Source organism: Carassius carassius, chromosome 19 (assembly GCF_963082965.1).
Source record: "Carassius carassius chromosome 19, fCarCar2.1, whole genome shotgun sequence".
NCBI classification, from domain to species: Eukaryota; Metazoa; Chordata; class Actinopteri; order Cypriniformes; family Cyprinidae; genus Carassius; species Carassius carassius.
The window spans coordinates 23030050-23052449 of record NC_081773.1 but is presented as its reverse complement, the minus strand read 5'-3'; the positions used below and the strand labels follow the sequence as shown (position 1 = coordinate 23052449).

The 22400-nt window shown below is 41.4% G+C and overlaps 1 protein-coding gene across 3 annotated transcripts in view; it reads left to right on the top strand.

Annotated features, from left to right (window-relative positions):
* LOC132095400 (semaphorin-5B-like) overlaps window positions 1–22400 on the top strand; it is a 143400-nt gene that overhangs the window by 45293 nt on the left and 75707 nt on the right. For all 3 annotated transcript variants that reach the window (XR_009422441.1, XM_059500336.1, XM_059500335.1), the window contains exon 3: window positions 19193–19438. Coding sequence is in view for 2 of the 3 variants with exons in the window: in XM_059500336.1 (XP_059356319.1) it covers window positions 19252–19438 (187 nt within the window). In the remaining variant the exon portion in view is untranslated. The remainder of the gene's footprint in view (window positions 1–19192; window positions 19439–22400) is intronic.

The following is a 22400-nucleotide window of genomic DNA, read 5'->3' as shown; positions in this document are numbered from 1 at the left end:
TTTTAACAATACACGGTTGGCTAGATGTCTTTTAAAGTCACTTGCAATCAGTTTAATTATCAATTAAATTGTCCAGGGTTGCTTTCAGGGTTTGTTTAGTTTCTGACGAGTTAAATGTGTTGTTATTGTGATGACAGTTAAATCGGGTAAATTGTCAACACTGATGCTGTAGAAATGGGTTCAGTTCCTGCAGAATGCCACTTTACACTAACAGGCTCATGTAGCAATGGGTTTTGCAACTTTAAATGAACTTTAAACAAGTTACAACAACCAAAGGCATGAAAGGGTAAAAGAGATTGTGTTAAATTTATGACACTTTCAGCAGAGCAGTAGCATAGAATAAACATTTTTCTTTAATCAGGGTTTATAATAGACCACTAAAAGCTTTTGTCTCTTCTATCTTTTAGCTCTGATTTGTCCTCTAAGCTGTGAGATGGTCTCTCTCATCTTACTTTCTGTGCCGTACCATCAGTTTCTGACCTCTTGACCCAAGTCACTTTGCTAAGGAGTTGCACTTTATTAATAGATACGCCGGTGTGGAGTGGAGGATGGCACTTTTGTGCAAGCACACCAGAAGTCCCAGCCCTGGCTTTTATGCTGACGCATATCCTTGTCTATCATTTTATTGTCCCTGGAAAAAGCTGCAGATGTTTCTCTGCCCCCTGAACTCTGACTCTAGAGGTCATCCCTACTGCACTATTATCATCTTTATAACAACTTTCCAGTATCCAATACAGTGGCTCACTTCATGCTCTTAAAGGGATAGTTCAACCAAAAAGGTAAATTCTGTCATTATTTGCTTACTCGTGTCATACCTAACCTTACGAACTTTCTTCTGTAAAACACAAAATAAATGTAGCAGGTCATTCTATTAGCTGAAATTACAAAAATAGATTTTTCATGCTTCAAAAATAATACTAAAGCATCATAAAACTAGTTTTTTTTTTTTTTGACAAATTTCAGGTTGTTCCTCTTGCAAATTGATTGTATGACTTTAGATTACATTGAAATATAATGCATGAACGTTACAAACCACTTTTATGATACTTTTAGAGTTCTTTTTGTGATTCACATAAATCACTTTTATTATATTGCTTAGGATATGCTTCAAAACTTCATCTTTTGAAGAAAATTATTCATTAGTGTGAATAAATGACTTTTAAATGAATTTTGAATACATTTTCATTTTTGAGTTAACTGTTCCTTTAAAAATAGGTGGAAATTACAGCAATATCCTTTTAGATTCCTGCAGGCGTTTAATGCATTATGTAAATTATTTTTTGAAAGACTTCCAGCACACTCAGGGGAATACAGTCACACAATTTTACGGCTAATTTTTGTGGTGGAACGGAAAGGCCGCCCCCTCATCCCACCCAGCGAATTAATGTCTCTGTGTGCAAATAAGAAGAAACTATGTTTCCTTGCATCACTGATTTTGTCCTTTTTTCCTCATTATTTTATTTCTTTTATTATAGTTTTAGAAGTCCTAGCTTTCGGAGCTGTAGCCGGGTGGTTAGCGCATGAGCTGGCTCATGCTGTTTCCTGCAAAAGCTTGTCGTCTGTCCAAAAGAGAGTCCAAAAGGCCAAAAAAGAAATATTATCTACTCCCTATCTCACAAACACTGTTTGTTCAGCTCTAATAACTTAATAGTGCCATCAAGACATTGAGACATCCTCACAGTCAATTTTTACAACAGTTTTCTTCATCAGTGTTTTTGTCCGATTTTCCATTTTAATAAATTAAATACCCTTAAAGGTCTTTATGTAAAACAAATTTATTAGTAAGACTTGTTTCAGAAACCATACTTTACATACAATTTATGTATCATCTTTTTAAAAAATATTATTTTAATCATTTTTATTCTCTATTGTTATTTCTGATGCATCTATTAATATTTTAATTCATTTTTATGTAAATTACTTTGAATTACATTTGTGTATGAAATGTGCTATATAAATAGGCTTGCCTGGCCTCATTTGTTTATTTGATTAAATAAATATACAGTAATATTGTAAATGTTTTCAACATTGATAATATATTTATTCATCAATAAATTTATATAAACATATTATTAAAAAAAAAAAAAAAACGGTGTGAGATGATTTCTGGAAAGGAACGTGACTTGACATCTCTATCACATTGCTCAAGCTTTGAAATCAGTGGTTCAGTTCCAGACCTCTTTCAGCCTATTGAATACTGAACCAATGAATCACCATCTAACATAACATGAACTACAAAGAGTTGACGTGAGCTCCGTATGCAATCTGATCGTGTCAGTGAGCACAGAGAGTTGAGAGAGATGATGTGTAACCCCAGGCTATCTGTGATAGACACATACAGTATTACAGGCTGGTGGGCAATTGGAGAAAGGTGCGTTACTGGATACGGCTGGACGTGGCTAGACTGTGAGGACATGATATAGGCTGACACAAGTTCAGACTGGAGGATGGCCCTTTCAGATTGGGTTTGACCACACACACGAATCTCCAGCGTGGGTAACCAGAGCGAAAGAAACCAGGATTGGTTATATGAGAGGATATGTAAAGGTTCTACACCTGGTTTATGTATTTTATTTGTGCATACATGTTCAGTTATGCAGTTTTTATTTGAAATATTTCACTCCCTTTTATGGAAGGATTTTGCGGACTATTTTCAATTACATTTGCTTTTTCACTCTCTCTGCATTGTGCATGTAAACTGGCAAAACTCAAATGGAATCGCAATTCCTTTTGCATTTGAATTTCCAACGTCTACACGGAAACCTGTCAATCAAGTGACAGGGGTGGGGCAATTTTATTGGGTGTGTTTGCATTGGGAAGTGACGTCACTCGTTGACGACAATTTGACACTCACGCAGCAAGTTGACTGCAGTTCATACGGTACAGATTTCCTTTTACTCAGAAGCCATTTGGTTTTGGACAGGTTAAATGAGTTTGTGGCCTTGATGAAGAGCATCATCAGTAATGATGTCTTCGCCAATCTAAGCAAGTATAGGTCTCTGCAGGAAAGTAATGGGAGTTACCAGATCAGGGTGTTTTTACACCATGAAACCTGATTGGTTGACGTCATAGTGACGTTAGGTTTAGAGGTGGGGTTGGGTAAGGGGAACATTTAGATTGCATGATTTAGAAACACCCAGCAGTTTGAAAACACCAACAAGGTGATAAATGCCCACTTTTGCTCTGCAGAGACCTAAGTGAAGTGGCCGGTGTTCTGAAATTTCAGTTTCTGAGATATTTGGTGTCACTGGGCGGATCGTAAATGATTATTCATGAATTTCCTGTTTCGTGTTAAAGCAACTCTGAAAATATTAGTGCGTTGTCACCAGATCAAAAAGATAAAAAGAGTTCTTTTTCTAACTTCGCTCGGTGTTTCACTATGGGAATCGCTTTGGGCGTGACCAACTACGGAAGCTCCTATGCCACCACGTCTGTCTTTGACAGACAGGTCGACCTGAGATCAGGCTCCGCCCCCACCTATATTACTCAGGTCAACCCCTACGAAGTCATTCTCGCTTTCTTCCCGTGAGGGACTACAAGCTCTCTCAGCACGTCCGACCTTGTCGCTGATTTCGCTTCACTGTTCAACAGGAGGGCCGTCATTGGTTTTCGCCACCGAACGCGACATCAGTGGATTGGATTGGGACTGTGTTGAGTGTCACACCGAATAGTGTCCGCGTCAAGGCGAGCTATTCTGTTCGGAATATCGCGTGTTATCACGACGATAGGATTTTCAGTGGTGTCAAGCCACCGTAGGCTTTACGCGTTAGGGCGAGCCGTGAAAAGGGCTAACTACCATGTGAACAATCAATCGGACTAACGTGTTGTGACGAGTCTTCGAATCACTCCTTCTCTTTCCAGCCGTCATGTCGACAGTCATTACCCCCGCCAAAGGGAATGAATCGAAGAAGGAACCCGCACCCCGCACGTGTCCATCATCATGTGGAGCAACCATCTCGGGCAGGGATCCCCATCCCATGTGCATCGTGTGCATGGGCGCTAAGCACGCTCAAACGTCGCTTGCGGACCCACAAACGTGCGTTCACTGTGCGTCATTGCCGGTTAAAATTTTGGAGAGAAGGCTGAGAGTGGCGGTGGCTAGCCAGCAGGACCCATGTCTGACTGGAGCCATCGCGAAAACTAAGGCTAACGATCATCAGCGAGCTACCACGAGCTACTCAGCTGGGCTGAGATGATGGAAGCCGAATCCCCGGATATGCCTCCTCTGTTCAATGGCCTTCTCACACACGAGGAGGAGGAGCCGGGAGACGAGGACGCAGAGGGCGATGCTAACTCTGACCTCCTCGACTTGGACATGGACGAAGAAGAGGAGGAAGACAACGCTCTCTTCCCCGTCCAGCAGTCGAGACCTCCTAGCGCGACTGACACTGGCTCTCAGGCAGACAGTAACCTGCACGAGGTATGCAAGCGAGCCGCGGCTAAACTGGGCCTAGCGTGGCCCACGGCCCAGGATTCAGAAGGAGCAGAGAGGGACCTTTATGACGGGAAAAGGCTTCCGCCTGCTCAAACCACAACGAGACAACTCCTACCCGCCGTGCCGGCGTGCATGAAGGAGATGTCCCGCCATTGGGGTAGCCCCTTTAAGAGCAAGCTCCCGACCAAGGGATGCTCTAAACTTGAGATCCAAGGGATGGGAGAGCTGGGGTTGGCCGGACCCCCAGCGATAGAGTCTTCAGTGGCCTATCACCTCCATCCGAATCGCCGATCTATTTCTGCCTCTTCCCAAATTTCACTGCCGAACAAAATGGAGCGTCTGACCGCGTCCGTCTATCAGAGGATGTACAAGTATGCGGCGCAGTCAGTGTGCTCGCTGAACTCGGTGACTTTACTGTCAGCGTACCAGGCGGAGATTTTGGAGGAGATGGGGCGACAATTAGATACGGGAGTGCCGAACCCAGCTCTCTGCGACGAGATATGTGTGGTAAACGACCTGATTCTCCGCTCTTCTCGTGGCGCGGTTCAGGGCTGTGGCCGTGTTATGGGCTTGGCCGTTTTGGGTGAGAGAGCGTTATGGCTGAACCTGTCTGGATTAAGCGACGCTCAAAAAGCTGAGGTGATGGACGCTGCAATCGACCCAACTAAGGGCCTTTTCGGACCAGCTCTCGAGAAAATGAGAGAAACCAGTACCCTCAGGAAACAGGAGGACGAGGCTTTTAACCTCTGTTTACCGCGCAAACAAACACCGCGACCACCCTCTCAGCCAGCACGGCAAGGCTTTGCAGCAGCCGCTGCGGCGAGAGGGAGACAGACGGGAGCTAGGAGTGTGAGACCGCCTCCCAGCGGACAACAATCTGGCTATCGTACGAGATCTGATGGCTCCGGACCCTGGGGGAAATATTCATTTGCGGCCGCGGCGGCGAGAAACCGCCCACCCCACCCCGAGGATCGGAAGAAAAGCGTGCGACCTGACACGCGAATGTTCCCCTTCACTTCTCTCTCCGCCCGCAAAGAGAAAGAGGAGGTCCAGCCCTGTTGTTCTCAGTTCAGTAAGGGCTCCAGCTATAAGCAATCAAGTTCGAAATGTTCTCCAGTGTCACCAAGCACTCACACGGGGTTTTCAAACGCCCATCAGTTCAGGGGAATGTTTAATAAAAAATGCATTATCGCATCCAGGCCACAGGCTGAGGGCGATAGGCTCCCCCAACTCATTAAACAGAATAAATGTTTCACTATCGCAGCCAGGCAGACAGCCGAGGGCGATAGATTGCAAAAAAATACAAATATTGGGATGTGTATCCCTAGCCTCTCCGCTGGAGGGAGCGCGCGCGTCTCAAGAAGGGGTCAGCGCGGAGACGGTAATGATGTCATCAAAGCGCGCCTGCGTTGGGGAAGTATACAGGGGACCTCTCTCGGCTCGCATACTCAGTTGCCGCAAATGCGCAGCTCATCCGTGGGTTGTAAACACGATTTCACAGGGATACAGGCTTCAATTTGCCATGAAACCACCCAGATTCAATGGTATAATAGCCTCAGTGGCCGAGGGAGAATCAGCTTGCGTCCTGACGGCCGAGATAGACACTCTTTTAGACAAACGAGCCATCAGAGTAGTGCCAAAGGAAGTGAGCTGTCAGGGCTTTTATTCCCGTTACTTTGTGATCCCAAAGAAGGGGAGCACATCTCTGCGCCCAATTCTAGATCTACGTGTGTTAAACAAGCACCTACGGAAATCTTCATTCAAAATGTTGACACACAAAACACTTTGTCAATCCATCCGCCAGAACGACTGGTTTGTGACGATCGATCTGTCAGACGCGTATTTTCACATAGATGTTTACCCGTCTCACAGGAAGTATCTCAGGTCTGCATTTCGAGGCACTGCTTACGAATTTCAGACGATGCCCTTTGGTCTGTCTCTAGCGCCAAGAGTATTCAGCAAATGTGTGGAAGCAGCACTTTTCCTGTTGAGAAACAAGGGGATAAGAATACTGTCGTACATAGACGATTATCTGATATGCGCCTCGTCGAAGGAGCAAGCAATCAAAGACGCAGACATGGTGTTATTGCATCTCGACAGCTTGGGATTCAGAATAAACATGGAAAAGAGCCGCTTAGAGCCAGCTCAGCACACAGAATATCTAGGGCTCAGTATAAACTCCCTCTCGTATCAAATCACTCTGACATAGATGAGGATCGCGTCATTCACTCAGTGTCTCTCCCGTTTTCAGACTGGGAAAATTGTCCCGTTCAGACTGTGCCTACGAATGCTGGGTTTAATGGCTTCAGTGATATCTGTAGTACGGCTGGGACTACTAATAATGAGAGACTTTCAGCGCTGGGTCGCGCATCTGCGTCTGTGTTCTCGGCGTCATCTCAGCCGACAGGTGAGAGTGACTTATGCGTGCGTCAGAGCGCTCAGACATTGGGAAAGCCCCGCGACCCTCAGATCGGGGATTCCCTTGGGGGCAGTGTCGTCAAGAGTTACTATGACGACGGATGCAACATTAAAGGGCTGGGGAGCGACGCTGATGGGCAGAGCTGTGAACGGCGTTTGGCCTCCTCAGCTGATTCACAAACACATAAATTACTTGGAATTGTTGGCAGTGTTTCTAGCACTGAAACATTTTCTGAGCTTCATCAGGGGTCAGCATGTTTTAGTGAAAACAGACAATTCCACAGTGGTTGCTTATATCAACCGACAGGGGGGCACACGCTCTCTTCAGCTGCACCAGCTGGCAAAATAATTGATTGTGTGGTGCGACATAAGGCTTTTATCCATCAGGGCAACCCATGTTCCAGGGATATTGAACAGGGGGGCGGATTTATTGTCCAGAGGAAATCCTCTGTACGGAGAGTGGAAACTTCATCCTCAGGTGGTGAAACAGATATGGCAGAGATATGGCCAGGCGGTCGTAGATCTCTTCGCCTTGCAGGAAAACGTTCAATGTCCTCTGTACTTCTCTCTGGCAGACGGAAATGCACCATTGGGTGTGGATGCTTTAGCCCACCCATGGCCAAATGTCCTGCTATATGCATTTCCCCCTCTGAGCCTGATTTCACCCACTCTAGCCAGAGTGAGGGAAATGGGATTGTCACTGATACTGGTAGCCCCACGTTGGCCATCCAGACCTTGGGTTACCGAGATAGTTCAACTACTATCGGGTCAGCCGTGGCCCCTCCCTCCCCGGAGGGACCTCCTGTCTCAAGCGGGGGGGGGGTCTACCATCCTCACCCAGACAGGATAGCTCTCTTGGCCTGGCCCGTGAGAGGTGGAATTTAAATGCAGCAGGCCTGCCCCCATCAGTCATACACACTATACAGAGTGCAAGAGTCTCTTCCACTCGTTCACTGTATAGTAATAAATGGCGAGTCTTTGAAGAATGGTGTGGAAGGAGTACTATTGTCCCTTTTCAATGTTCAGTGAGGGACATATTATGTTTCCTGCAGGATCTGCTAGATAAAGGGAAAGCTTTTTCTACGATAAAGGTATATTTAGCGGCTATATCTGCTTGTCATGTGGGTTTTGGTGACAAGACAGCAGGTCAGCACCCTTTAATAAGTCGATTTATGAAGGGGGCACGACGTAAGAGGCCAGTGGCCAGGCGAATGGTCCCATTGTGGGATTTGTCTACAGTCTTAGAGGCCCTTTCTCAACACCCTTTTGAGCCGTTGGAAGCTATAGGGTTAAAGCTTCTCTCTCTTAAGACAGCACTACTGTTAGCGCTGGTGTCAGCTAAGAGGGTGAGTGACTTACAGGCGCTGTCGGTCAGCCCGTCTTGTCTGCAGTTTTCTACAGGGTTGGCAAGGGTTTCCTTTCGCCCTAACCCTGCTTTCGTACCTAAAGTAGTGGATTCGTCATATAGATGTCAGACTACGGATCTTGCAGCTTTTCACCCTCCTCCATTGTCTTCTCCGGAGGATAGGAGGTTGAATGCCTTGTGTCCGGTATGGGCACTTCGTGTGTACGTAGAAAGGACAGCAGGTTTCAGGAAAAATGATCAGCTGTTTGTGTCATGGGCTACTCCTCACAAAGAGAAGCCATTGTCACTTCAGCGACTGTCCCATTGGATTGTAGAAGCTATTTCCTTAGCATATGAATGCAGAGGTTCCCAACCTCCCGAGGGCTTAAGGGCCCACTCCACTAGGGGCATGGCGACGTCATGGGCCTTACTTAGGGGCGTTTCGGTCCAGGAGATCTGTGCTGCAGCAAGCTGGGCCACACCACACACTTTTGTGCGATTTTATAGACTGAATGTGTCTGAGCCATCCTTAGCTCATACAGTGTTAGGAGCCAGCACGTCGAGTCTCATATGATTGGTATAGCGTACGTTGCAATCCGGGAGGGGTCTATATCTCCCATAGTGAAACACTGAGCGAAGTTAGAAAAAGAACGATGGCTTACTTAACGTAATCCCGGGTTCTTTGATAACAGAGTGAGGTGTTTCACCAACACTTCCCTCCTTGCATAGGAACGGGAAGAAATCTCTCTGAATGACTTCGTAGGGGTCGACCTGAGTAATATAAGTGGGGGCGGAGCCTGATCTCAGGTCGACCTGTCTGTCAAAGACAGACGTGGTGTCATAGGAGCTTCCGTAGTTGGTCACGCCCAAAGCGATTCCCATAGTGAAACACCTCACTCTATTATCAAAGAACCCGGGATTACGTTAAGCAACCCATCGTTTTTACATGCACAGTGCAGAGAGAGTGAAAAAGCAAATGTGGTAATAAATATTGCTATTTAAATTTGACAGGCTCATAGCTCGTAATACATGAGAAATGCATTTGCAAATGGACTTTAATTGGCACTCACTGTGCATTCACGAAAGTGAAAATGCAAACAGTAATGCAAGATTTGCAATTACATTTGGATTATGTCCATTCTGCGTCCACATTCTGAAAACGCAAATGAAAATACAATTTGCAATTCCATTTGAAAATGGTCCGGAAAATCCTTCCATACCCTTTAAGGCAAGTCATGTCACTCGACGGCCATCTTTGAAACGCCTCTCTGAAAGTGCAACTCCTATCTCTTTGAATCAAATTCTCCAAAACTGGTCCCCAAGATTACAATTAAATTTCATATTTGAGATACCAGATGAAAGCTGACAAAAACTTTATTTAAAGTGTTGTTTCTTTTGCTCAAATAGCATGAAAAAAAAGCTTATTTCTCAGGCTACACCCACCAGTGTCCATGTGCAGTCCGGGACACTTCTAACAGGACTTCTAACCAACCTTTATTAGCGATGTGCACTAGCAAAAGCATTTAGCTTATTTTTATTTCTGTTGTGTTTTGGTGAGTAGCTCCACCCACAGTAAAATCTCATTGGTCCAAAATAATGCTATCAAAGATATTAATATATAATGCATAATGTGTCATGTTATGTAGTTATTGTTTTTCAATTTAAAACTTGCTGTGTAGCACCTAGCACCTCCTGTTTTGGAGGCTTATTTGGTGAAAGGTTATTTGGTGTCCTAATTTGCTTTCCTTCTGAAAGTAAAGATTACTTTTAGCCTGTAGCTCAGTGTGATTATGTGAGTGAACTTCCTGCCATGCAGTGGCTATTTTTGTAAGTGGAGGTGAATGCTGGGCATTAGATTGGGTTCTGTGATCTTCTGGCCTGTGTTCCATCTGAAAATTAAAGAGATTGTCACCACAGACATGTTAAATTATATTCGTAACCTAACGCACATCAAATGCAGAAGACCTCCTATAAACAGGCTTGATTACACCCTTGAGAGGCGATCGGTACCCCGTAATTGCTGAACTTAATGTAAGGTACTTCTTTTCTTAATCAACATCTCTACATGACCCTTCCATTAAGCAGCAAGCTAAAACCTGCCAGAGACTATTGTGTCTTTCTTTAATCTGGTCTGTCACAAACCGAGACAATAACTTGATAAACACATTTTTGCATTCAGTCAGCATTGGAGTTTGAAATTAAATGCTGGCACTTGCAATCAAGCTGTGCTTTTAATGGAGTTTTTGGTGCGCCGAGGACTCTTTTCAGGCTCTTTTGAAGAGGCACTTCAGGGGTGAAATGGCTGAGCTGATCACGACCAGCGTCGCTTCGCTGCTCTCCTCAACTTGTGCAGATTACATTCTCACTCTGCCAGACACCACTAGCCCAATTGGCCCACACCAAATGGAACTGTCTCACAGCTATGACAAATGATGTGTTGTGTATATGCGTGTGTGTGTGTATGTGACTTCGTATCTTGAGCCACAATAATGAAAAAGAGCCACTCAGCTTAATGGTCAAGACCCTTGTTAGGACTTGGATGGAGCTCTCACGTAAAGTTGCGAACTCCGTATTCTGCCATTGTTGTAACCTAATTTCGTCTGCGCACATTGACACGCGGCCAACAAGCTTTAGTGCGTTGTTTCTGAAGTGCTACTCCAACACATGTAGAAGCTCAGAGATACAGTCAAAAAAGCTGATACGCTCTCCAAACACCTACGTTATTGACAGTAGCTCGGCTCTTTGTGCAAGAATCCCAGATAGGTGTGAAATTGCATCGTTACAGATGCCAACCTGCCCCGAAGCCATGAAAACTCTTTCTGATGTGTCCACTTCCTTGAATGGAGCTTTGATACGTTATCAGATACATTCCAAGACACGCCTGAAGTATCGGCCTATCAACCGAGTCTGATTATCCTTTCTGTGCTGTTCGTAAGGCTTGCAAGGAGGATGGCCTCCCGGCGATTTACCGGGCACACTCATGCGTGAGACGAGTGACTTTGCTCTGTGATTGCCGTGACCCACCCCTCACTCTAGTACCAAATGGGTCCTTTATGAAGCTCTTTTCCATTTCACTCTGAATTCAGTCATTCCTTCATTAACCGTGCAGACCTCCATTCCCCTGCCTTCAGGGCCTCCTTTGTCCTTCTAATGGCTCTGGTAGGGCATACTAGAGCAGGCATTAAAGAGATTTGGTGTGACTTAGGATTTTAAGAATTAGACATGCTCAATGAAACCCTGACTGAAGTGAGCCTAGATCTGGAGCATGGGGTGAACTGAGATGCAATTTTTGAAGCGGAGTTGATGGTTTGCCTTTTTATGCCCTGTTTACATTTAAGGGCATTTCCTCAGAGTAGACAAGAGAGGCAATGCCTCCTCAAAAAATTGGATGAGAAAAAACTTGTGCTACAAAAGCTTTTACATCATTCGTTTTTCTAAAGAAACTTTGTTCAACAATGACACCAGTGGGTAGAGTTACAGTGGGAGTCCATGTCTCTCTTGCTTCGCTTTTGTTGATCACAGGTGGACGACGGTAAACTCAGGGGTAAATGTGGTCTGAAATGTTTTGAGCTTGTCCACTTTCGACCACTTCCAGACATATTCGAAAATGCATTCAAACAGCCACAAAAACCACCTCCTCTCTAGTTCTTAAACATTACGGGATGTGTTGTTGAAACACACTACCCAGAGTGGATTTAAACTTTGCCATTTGAAATCATCATGTTTGAAGATGAAATGTCACAAAAAGCACAGTTTTTTTTTTTTTTTTTACCAGTCCTAATTTTAACACAACCCACAACGTTCTGCATAGTTTTGTGGCTATCAGAATACAAATGAAAGCTCCTGATTTCTGTATCATTTTCCATGGTCTCCTTTTGCATTTTCATGTAAATTGTGCAAGCTTATTTTGTAGAAAAAGCCCCAAAATAAACCATAAATACACCCGGCGCTCAAAGACATCATGAAAGTGGACGAAAGAGGTTTTAAAACCAAGTGTAAACAGTAATGTATCTCCCTTGTCTACCTGTGATCGTCCAAATGCATTCCAGGTGGAAGCAGGGTTTTAGAGATGGCATTATATGCGAATTGACTCCTCTGAATCCCCAAAAGAGATTTTATTTAACACTTCCACAAACATAATAAGCGTTTAAACTGCAAATATTTTTCCATTTGTTTTCCATTCCCTTCTATTGGGCCTTAAAATGATGTAAAGAGAAAATGACAAGTGTGAAACACTTACAATTGTATTTGTCTTCCCAGAAACCCATTTAATTTAGAGACAATGAGCTGACGGTATACCATTTACTTTGCAGATCTCCTTTTGTATATTTATTCTAATTGAGAAACAGGTGTTTCTTAACCCTCCGCTGCAAATGAGACCTCCCAGGATCTGAGCTGGTGGGTGCCTTAATAGCTTTGTGTGCTCGACTGGCCCTCATCAGCATTCCTGTGGTGTTGGAGCTAATGACAAGGCAACCTCGGCATAATGCGCCACCTAAATGATTGATTTCTCATACATTTAGTATTTATGAGGACTTATGAGTGCACACAAGATGCTAAACCTGGAGAATATTATAAGAGGTAATCAACTTTGCCTGGACAGGCAGAAATTACTGGAGGAGACATGAGACATGGTTCCACCTAAAATACTGCTAACATTTTGATTATTTTTCTCCCCATCTGTTGTAAATATTTACATGAAGTACCTAGCAAGACTGGGACAAGTGTTTATTTGTTTATGTTTGCTAAACAGCATTGCTACTTTCTGCATCAGTATAGAATTTGAATGATGTGATTTAATATAATTAAATAACTAGTTTATAATAAATTTGTATAATTGTAATGCATTGTTACATTGAAATAATATACATTTTAAAGTGATTAATATTAATACAGTACATTAAATAAATGTGTATATATTTTATAATGGCTTGAATGTGGCCTGTGCCACCAAAATATAGCTAAGCTATTTTAGCTTTCAATTTTCTATTTTATTTAATTTAATTTTTCTGTATCAACTAAATATAGACAGTAGACATTTTTTTTTTCAAGTTAGGAAGTGCAGAAAGTTGTGTGATTAGGCTATGGGAGGCCTCGTGCTGTGAGGAGAGGTTTTAGCACAGGGGTGTTTGAGGGTTTACTGCTGCCAAAGCCATATGACTTACAGCCAGAGAGATCAACACAGCTGGCAGCGCAACAGCTCGTGTAATGTGGAAGGCTCACCTTTAAACTTGGACTCTTGGAGGGATCGATATGTACTTATTGGATACATTTTTGCAAGAATATGACCCAGCTAACCAAGCTTATGCCCCGCTCACAGGCCAAAAGATGGTGCAATAGGAGCTCTGTGCTGCCAGGAGAAAGAGTGGTAATAAAGTAATTCAGATACCTATTTTTTATTATTTGGGACCAATGGAAGGGAATGCTAGAGTCCACTAGCCTATGTCCTTTTTATTGCTCTGCTTAGAGACTTGTTGCATCACAGTGATTTTACATTATTTAAAGTCATGCAGGTTCATTCTGCATTCTTTCTGCCATAGACCGATGTCATCCAATTATTTGTCAGTGCCTATGAAAGTTAATGGCATGAATGGTAGGGAATGATTTTTAGGAAGCACAGCAACACCAGCAACAGCCATTATATTTAATTTAATGTTTTTTTTACATCAAAATCCACATTAAAAACTAGTAATCCACAGACTGTGCTTTGTGTGATGCAAGTAGCATTAATATTTCAATCTTTAGTCCCCTTCATGAAAAAGGAATATACATTTTTTATTATTATTATAATTTCAGAACAAATGGGAAATGACAATGAATTTAAACTCTTGCCCCCTGTGCATACTATCATCCCAGAAATATTTCCTTCATTAGCAAAGTTTTTTTTTTATTTGTATAATTTTTTTAGATTTTTTAAAATTAATATATTAATTACATTTAAATGTACAGGAATACATAGATTATTGTATGGGATTGGTGGGATTTTTTAAAACATTCTCAAAAGAAGCCTAGCTGCATTTTTTTCAAAAATGTGTTCTTTGTTGTTCTTTGTTGTTGTGTTGGTCTCCACATCGTGGTCTTGAAAGTGCTTTAAGTTGAAGTCACATGATCCTTCAGAAATAATTCTTATATGTTGATTTTGTACTCAAAAATATTTCTTATATTGTGAATGTTGAAAATGGTTGTGTTGCTTAATATTTTTTGAAAAACTGATACAAATGAGTTTTCAGGATTCTTTGAAGAATTAAAAGTTCAAAACAGGATTTATTTTAAATTTGTTACTTTATAAATTACTTTCTTGTTACTTTTGATCAACTTCATGCATCTATGCTGAACAAAAGAATTTAGCGAGGATGCATTAAGTATGAGTTCCTTAAAAAAAAAAAAATCTTTCCGACCCCAAACTTTTTAATGGTAATACATTTATAATGTTTAATTGATGATTTAATAACTGATGCTGGTTTTTCATAGGTTTGGTCTGGAGCAACAGCTCAGTGTTACTACTCTGTGTGTGCTCAGAGCTGATTATGTTCTGTTGTTCATCTTACTGTCAGATGGGCAGCACAGGAGGCACATGAGAAACTGCTGTTGATGTCTTACAATCTGCCTCCAGGCACCAGTGTGTGATTCCCTCTTGCTGACAGATCTTGATGGCCCCGTCTGACATCACTGTCATTTGATGAGGTGTTAAATGAAGAAGCGGTGCTCATTAGGAGAGATTGTGTTAGCTCTTTGGTTATACCTGCTCTCTTGTCTCACAAGGGGTCTGTCTTGCCTGTAAGGTGGCGAACAAACCTGCGGCATCTTTCGCAATTGTTAGATGGTGTTAATGACATGTTCGTTAGTTGGGTCTGTTTCCATGGATATATGCTAGGGGCCTGGGTAGTTTGCTGGGTGCATGTTATCCCAGCTGATCTGGATGCTACTGACAGAAGCACTGCATGTGCATTCATTAGTCTAATCAAGGGAAGTTCCTTAAGCCAAGTGCACACAGTCCACGGATAATTGACCATCCACTCAGATTGTCCACTACTCCTGTGAAATCTAGCGAAGTGTCCCAGATGGGTATTTTATTTTCCCACAAACTAAAATAGCTAGATGGCCATAAAGTGCAATGGGCCATTTTGCAAGTATCCCAGAGGGAAAGGAGTCTTGAGTGCTTTCTTTGGCTTGATCTTTCTTCTACCACTTTGGTGAGCACACCACATTCAGAAGTGCTGCCAGCTCAACCCACTCTCTAAGGCCAGCTTAGAAGTGCCACCAGCTGTTTTGAGCCTTAATTTGTTAGTGTAGGTGGCGCTTGTGCTCGGGCATGTCTGTGTAGATCCTTAACGCCTTCGCTATTTGGCATTGGGACTAATTAGCTCACAGCTGTTGACTCACTGTTGGGATGCAAATTATTAACAACTGCTTTTGAACTTCACATTTGCTTGCTTGCATTTGTGGATTTGCTTTTTTACGTTGTCCTCCCCCCCCCCCCCCCCTTGTCTCTTGGGCTTAATGCAGCTGGTTCAGACTGACCTCTTTCTCATCACAGCAGCTCTTCAGCAGCCAGCTGATTAAAGCACACGTCTCCAGCCACAAATTTCAGATCCCAAGCCAAAAGTGTGTACATGACCTCCCTGAGTAGATGTCTTTTCATAAATTGGTGTTGCTCTAGCATAATGGGGGATAAACATGCTATTGATTCTCTCAAAATGAAAGGATGCACTTTTTCTAGTTTGTGATTATTGGAATCAAAGGAAAAGTGTATTTTATTAGTTTTTCCTCTTCCTGGCATTTAGAAATGAGAGTATCCATTCTTCTTCCTTATTACTTTACTGAATAACACAAATAGCCATCACTGTTTTTGAGAATTAATTGTGATTTAGATTTTTTACAAATTTTTGGTTAAAATGGCTAATATTTTTATTTTTATTTATTTTTTAATATTAATTCAGTATATTTATTCAGCATTAAAAAAAACTTGTATGGTAGACTACAAAGTGTTTTTTTTTTATTTATTTTTTTATCAAGGATAATTATGATATTTACCCATTGCATTGGCTCTACTGAATGTGATTGGCAAGATCAATAAATATGTTGGGGCGAATTTTGTATTCAAAATATTACTGCAAAAAAATGGTGAATGTAATGTTTCGAAATATTAATTCAGTATATTTCATTCTAATTAAGGAATATTATCTTTGTCCTAATTAAATTATTTAAAATTCATGCGCGCCATAGACATCAACATCTGCCCACACTGGTCGACCACTGATCTACGTAATAATTCAAGCTCTTTTATTTAAAAAAACATTAAGGAGAATTCATCAAAGATGATTATGATATTACCCGGTTATCTCTTTCTAAGCATACACATTTGAAATATTAACATAAGGTCAAGTAATCATTTTCCCTTCATATGTTCTGCCCTATTTCTCATTTCTCTTGAATACTAACTAGGCTAAAACACTTCTTTTACACATGTGCCAATATACCCACCCAGCAATACTTTATTACATACCCCTAATGAACAGTCATGACCCAAGTGATACTGGATGCAAAAACGGATGTGTGTGTGTTTTCTGTAGCGTTTGTATTCTAGATAGTTGCTCTGCTAAGATTTTAACCAACTTGACAAGTCAACAAGTATTTAGTTCACTCTACTGTGATGTTTTTTCAGTCTAGAGATGTTATGTGTTGTGAACAGTCCTGTCTCATGCAGATGGTTGACTGTATAGCAAGCCAGTTGCCATGTTCATTTGCCTAATTAGTTACCCGCTGTTGCGAGAAGGATAATTGAGAAGGCATCATGGTAATTTGCAACATAACCAAGCTAATAATTTATTATTGATTGCCTCATCCAATGGTGAAACTGTAAATTAGCCCCTGGTGCATCTCAGTGGATTGCATGAATTCAATCTTGTTTTTTAAACACCAAAATAATATTATGTGCCACAAGATTAACTTTAGTCCTGCATGAAAGATGGTGATATGCTGCTGGTTTCTCTCTGGCTATAAACTCCATATATCATGTCTAAAGTGAAATAGCATTAATGTTGTTGGTGCACAACTTTTAACTGCATTTGCCCACAGCATATAATACCGGTGTGTTGATGTCCCTGAAATGGCTTCTTAACTAGTTTACCACAAAGTTTTAGTAGGTCAAACCAAGGGGTCAAAGTTTTGCTAATTAGTCCAGTTAGCCCCTGCTGGTAGATGCAGTAACTACAAGATGCTGGTTTTATAAAGCATCTTTCAGCCATTCAACAGTTGCTGTGAGAAGAAAGTTAAAGGGTTAGTTCACTCGAGAATGAAAATTCTTCCATCTTCTACTCACCCTCGAAGAATCTTAGGTGCATGTGACTTTCCTCTTTCAGAATAATCCAATCGAAGTTTTATAAAACTTCCGAGCCTTTCGTGAAATAAAGTGCGCGCATATGCAGAATAAAGTCTAAATTTTTGTTATTTTTGGACCAAAATGTATTTTCGATGCATCAAAAAATTCTAACTGACCCTCTGACTACACGTGGACTACTCTGACGATGTTTTTCTTATCTTTCTGGACATGGACAGTATACTGTACATACATTTTCAGTGGAGGGACAGAAAGCTCTTGGACTAAATCTAAAATATCTTAAACTGTGTTCCGAAGATGAACGCAGGTCTTATGGGTTTGGAACGACGTGAGTCATTAATTACATAATTTTCATTTTTGGCTGAACTAACCCTTTAGTGATAACTTTTTTTTTTTAATCAACATGAAAATATTAAGTTTCCTTTTTTAATTTGTTTTATTGCATTGCATTGTATTAGGTGTAAAATAAATGCATATAGTTTAAATTCGCCTATCCTTCTGAATTTGTGACCATAAGAAAATTTGGCTTATTTTTGCTAATGGGTTCCTGAAGGATACTAGATTCAAGCTTAGGGCAATGTGGGTGTTCAATTAAATCTTGGTCTTCTAGGTCCATAGGCTTGCTTGCTGAAGTGTGACACATTATGATTTGAGAAGTTAGCATATGACGTGGTCTGTGAGGAGATTGACGGGCAGCTGAGTGCAGAGGTAACTGCTGTGTGTTGTAATATGACTGCACTGGAGATGCTCTGAATAGAGATGGAGATGTCATGCCTCACCTCTAATAAGATCAGCCATGATATTAAAACTCCTCCACATATGCAAGAGACGGAAGTGCCTGGGTGCTTAAGGGGTTTTATGCTGATCAAGCTGGGCCACCACTTACCGTACTGACAAAAAGTTTTAAGAAAAACCACCCTCCACTTCTGCTTCCTACCCCAGTTCCCCTGCCCCAGCCATCACCGTTATTGTATATGAATTTTGGATATTTTCTTACCTCTATATTATATTAATGTAATTGTTGTTATCCAAAAGGTGAAAGTTCTAGCTTGCTGCTTTTGAAGTGCTACATGTTTTTGTTAGGGTTTTCTGTGGGGTCCAATGTCATTGCCTCAATCATCTTGCAAAGCCTGCTTTGCTTTGTGACTGAATCACAAAACATTCATGGCTGTACCGTGCTGCACGAACAGTTCAGGCTGGACAAAAGATCAGGGACCTTGTTAAAAACACGCTTCAGTCACTCTTTACAAAATGTTAGGATGCTTGAGAAGGATTTTCCAATTCCGCAGGTGCTAATACACAGCCAGGAACACCACAAGTCCTAAATTACTATTATTAGTAAGCAACTGGAATATTAGTAGCTTTCTGTGGAGTAATTATGCAGGGGAAAACCAGTAATTTAAAACAAATAGACTCTTTTACCACTTTTTGTTCATACATACTTAACCTGTCGTTGTAAGGACAAATCACATTTGCTGTCAAGTCAACAAAACTTTGACATAATCATAAAGAAGTACAATATTGCCAAACTGTTCAATTCATACGGTAGTAAAAATATGTGTGACATACAAAAAATGGAAACCTTAAAGAAATAGCAAAAAAATGAACTTAGAAAAGTATGTTTACCATGAATCTTTTTCTCCCCTCTCAACAGGTGCATTCCAGAGGCCCACCTTGGCAGCTAGAGGAGAGGAGAGGTCGGCCTCCGTCACCATGACAGTGTTGCCACGGGCCGTGGCTTCCCTTGCTGTGCCTGGCCTTATCCTCTGTTTCATCACTCTTCCATTTCCTGCTGTACTATCCCAGAGGCCCCCTCTCCCCACAGAACCCTCCCCCACCCCAGCACCCCACACAAGGCCGGAGTGTACCCGCCTAGAGCACCCCATCATCTCTATTCAAGGTGAGCACTGATGTCTGTCACAGTACATGCTCTCACTCCTGGGATAATACAGCAATGTTTCTCTTCTCTCTAGGAATCACTTGCAGTACACGTGTTGGGGAAGCTACTTTGAAATTCTAGATTGTCAGATTAAAAGATAGTCTAATTTTGAAGTTGTTGAAGGTGTCAATCTTAGAATATTTTTTTCCTATCCCACCTCAATGTGCAGAGAGAGCTGTAAGTGTTAAAAAGGATTGAAACAAGTCATGTGAAATGTGTCATGAATCTTATTTAACTAACTCAATATATGAAAGAAAATGCAATAACTGGAAAAATGTTTGGTGATACTATTTTGAAAATAGCTGCTGCTATCATATTACAGAAAATAGCTAGCTGAATGACTAAAAATGGACAATATTTTTGTTGGCTAAGCCTGAATCAAAGCATGCTTTAAGGGCACAAAATGTAGCCTGCATATATTTTTAGGGCATGTTCATACCTCAGTCATCTTTAATTGCTGATAAAATTAACAATTCTTAGTCTTTTGTTGAATGATGTGGCCAGGCATGTTGTCCACCATTCTACACCATTTATTGACAAGTCCATTGCTGGAATTCAAAGTGTTTGGGAACATAGCGCCCAGCCTTGTGAGTCCGGTTGTTTTTCCATTGTTCCTGTGTATCACACAGGCTCAGACTGTAGATCTACAGTTTTTGTTTCCTTTATCTTATTCATTGGGTTATCCACACATTTCAGACAGTGATAGAGCATGCTGAAGATAGCAAGAGATAAACGTCTTTCATTTCTTAAAGATTTCTATCCTCCTGTTTCCTAGCACACTACAGAATGTGCAGCCATACCTTGAAATTACTCCGAAAATCTTCTCCATAGCCATGGAACAAAGGTGTTTTCTATACCAAGTGAACAAGTTTGTAGTGAATATGATATGTCGATGACTGCCTTGCCCATGGAGTAAGAGCAATGTGTTTTGACTCTCTGAGGGACATGACAAAAATTGCAGAATAATGCCTCATGAGAAGCAAAAGGAATTGATGTCTGGGGGGGCTCTATATAATATATGAAACCTACTTGGACGTTAGGGTAGCCATGGCTCATATAGACATCGCCTGCGGCCAGCTCCTTTTATTGCTGCCGAAAAAACTCAGGTTGCATTTTGATTTGTCATTTTATGCTTTGCCATCAAAGCGACAAGAATTTTTTTTCTTTTCATAGTGTTGAAATAGATGGCAATTACAAATGGCCTTGTTCACTGAGTTAGAAAACACTATAATTTGCAAACAACCAGTAAATTGTAAAGCCGGATAACCAAGGTACTGTCTTTGTTTTTCTTTGTTTTTTCTGGCACTGTGGCATAGCATTTACAATAAGAGCTGCTGAACAATTAGCAATAGCACACCTCGAAATCCATCTTTATGTGTTTTCAATGGTATGGAAGTCCCACAGCTCACCTTTAAGTCTTCTTTTATGTTGAAGCAGTGGTATGGAATCCCTGCTACAATGAAAGTGTTGGCCGAACTTGAGATTAGGTTCTTTGATGGATGAATGTTTTTCAATTAATGCCTTCTGGTGGCTGTTCAGTGGTGTCATCTGAGGCGTACTGGGGGCCTCTATCTCTGATCTGTGACGAGGTCTGTAGATTCACACATGCCTTTGAACTATTCTAGACCATGGAAATGATACTCTTAAGATGATTTAGCATGGTGGAGCATGACCAGGGTTGGGGCCAGTCATCTTGCTGGATGGGACTTACAACCATTAGATTAGACTTTACACTTTAAAGGTCCTATGACATGAAAATTTCATTTTCTTAGGTTTTTTAACATTAATATGAGTTCCCCTAGCCTGTATATGGTCCCTAAGTTTCTAGAAATTTTAATCGGTGTAAATCGAGATTTTGCTATCTTTCTCTGCCTTTGAGAAAATGGAAGCTCAAACGGGCTGATCTGGAATCTCCTCTTTGTGACGTTATAAGGAGAAATGTTACCTCCCCTTTCTTTGCTTTGCCCACCCAAATATTTACATATAATTCAGTCGCAATGTCAGCACAGGCGTTACAAACAGACTTTTATGATATGGATTCGACAGCACCGCCACAAACAGTGAGTAACAGTTTTCATTAATGCCTGATCTGTGATCAGTGATTTCTGATGTGTAGCTAATCATTCAAGTTCACACAGACTTTCTTTCTAAATCGTTTAATACTGTTTATGCATAAGTGAATCAAGCCAGTGACTAAACGATCAACTTCACGTTGTTTCTCTTAGTAGCATGAAACAAATCTGTTATTTAAATTGTGATTTAACTACAGAGAGCGATCAAAGAACGCTCCCTTTATTTTTCGGAGCTGTCACACATCGCGAGTATATCTGCACTCTTGCCTAAACTGCCATTATAATGAATGATGCTGTTATGTTGCACAACAAAGCTCTTACTGTATTCATGTGGTGTTAGTTGTGGTGAAAGCATTTTGTGAGAGAAAACATGTTGCAATAATGACGAGATCACTACATTCACACGATAAACAGACTCTGTCTACTCAATGCTCATCACTGCAGCCTTTCATGTGATGGGAAAAGATCGAAAAAATAATTATATAATCAACACTTCCACTATTATTTCCATTTATTTCTATTATTATAGTTTTTAATTTGTTTTGTTTTTTTGTCCTTGTTTTCAATTAAAAATTAAGGTAAACAATGTAAAAAGATGCCTTTACTTAGCTGTTTTTGCTGCTGTATCTTTAAATTCTGTGGAAACACCCTCTGTGCATGTGAAATGAGAGACAGCCTTCACAGTTTGTGGCAGGTTTGCTGTTGGGTCCAATATAGTTGTTGCTGCCCTGACCTTCAATAGCAACCTCTTTACTAAGGCTGGATTAGATTGTGGCAGGTTCATAAAACAATTCTCACCTGAATGTGACACACAGACAGTTTAGGTCAGACTGAAATAATCAGACACCTCC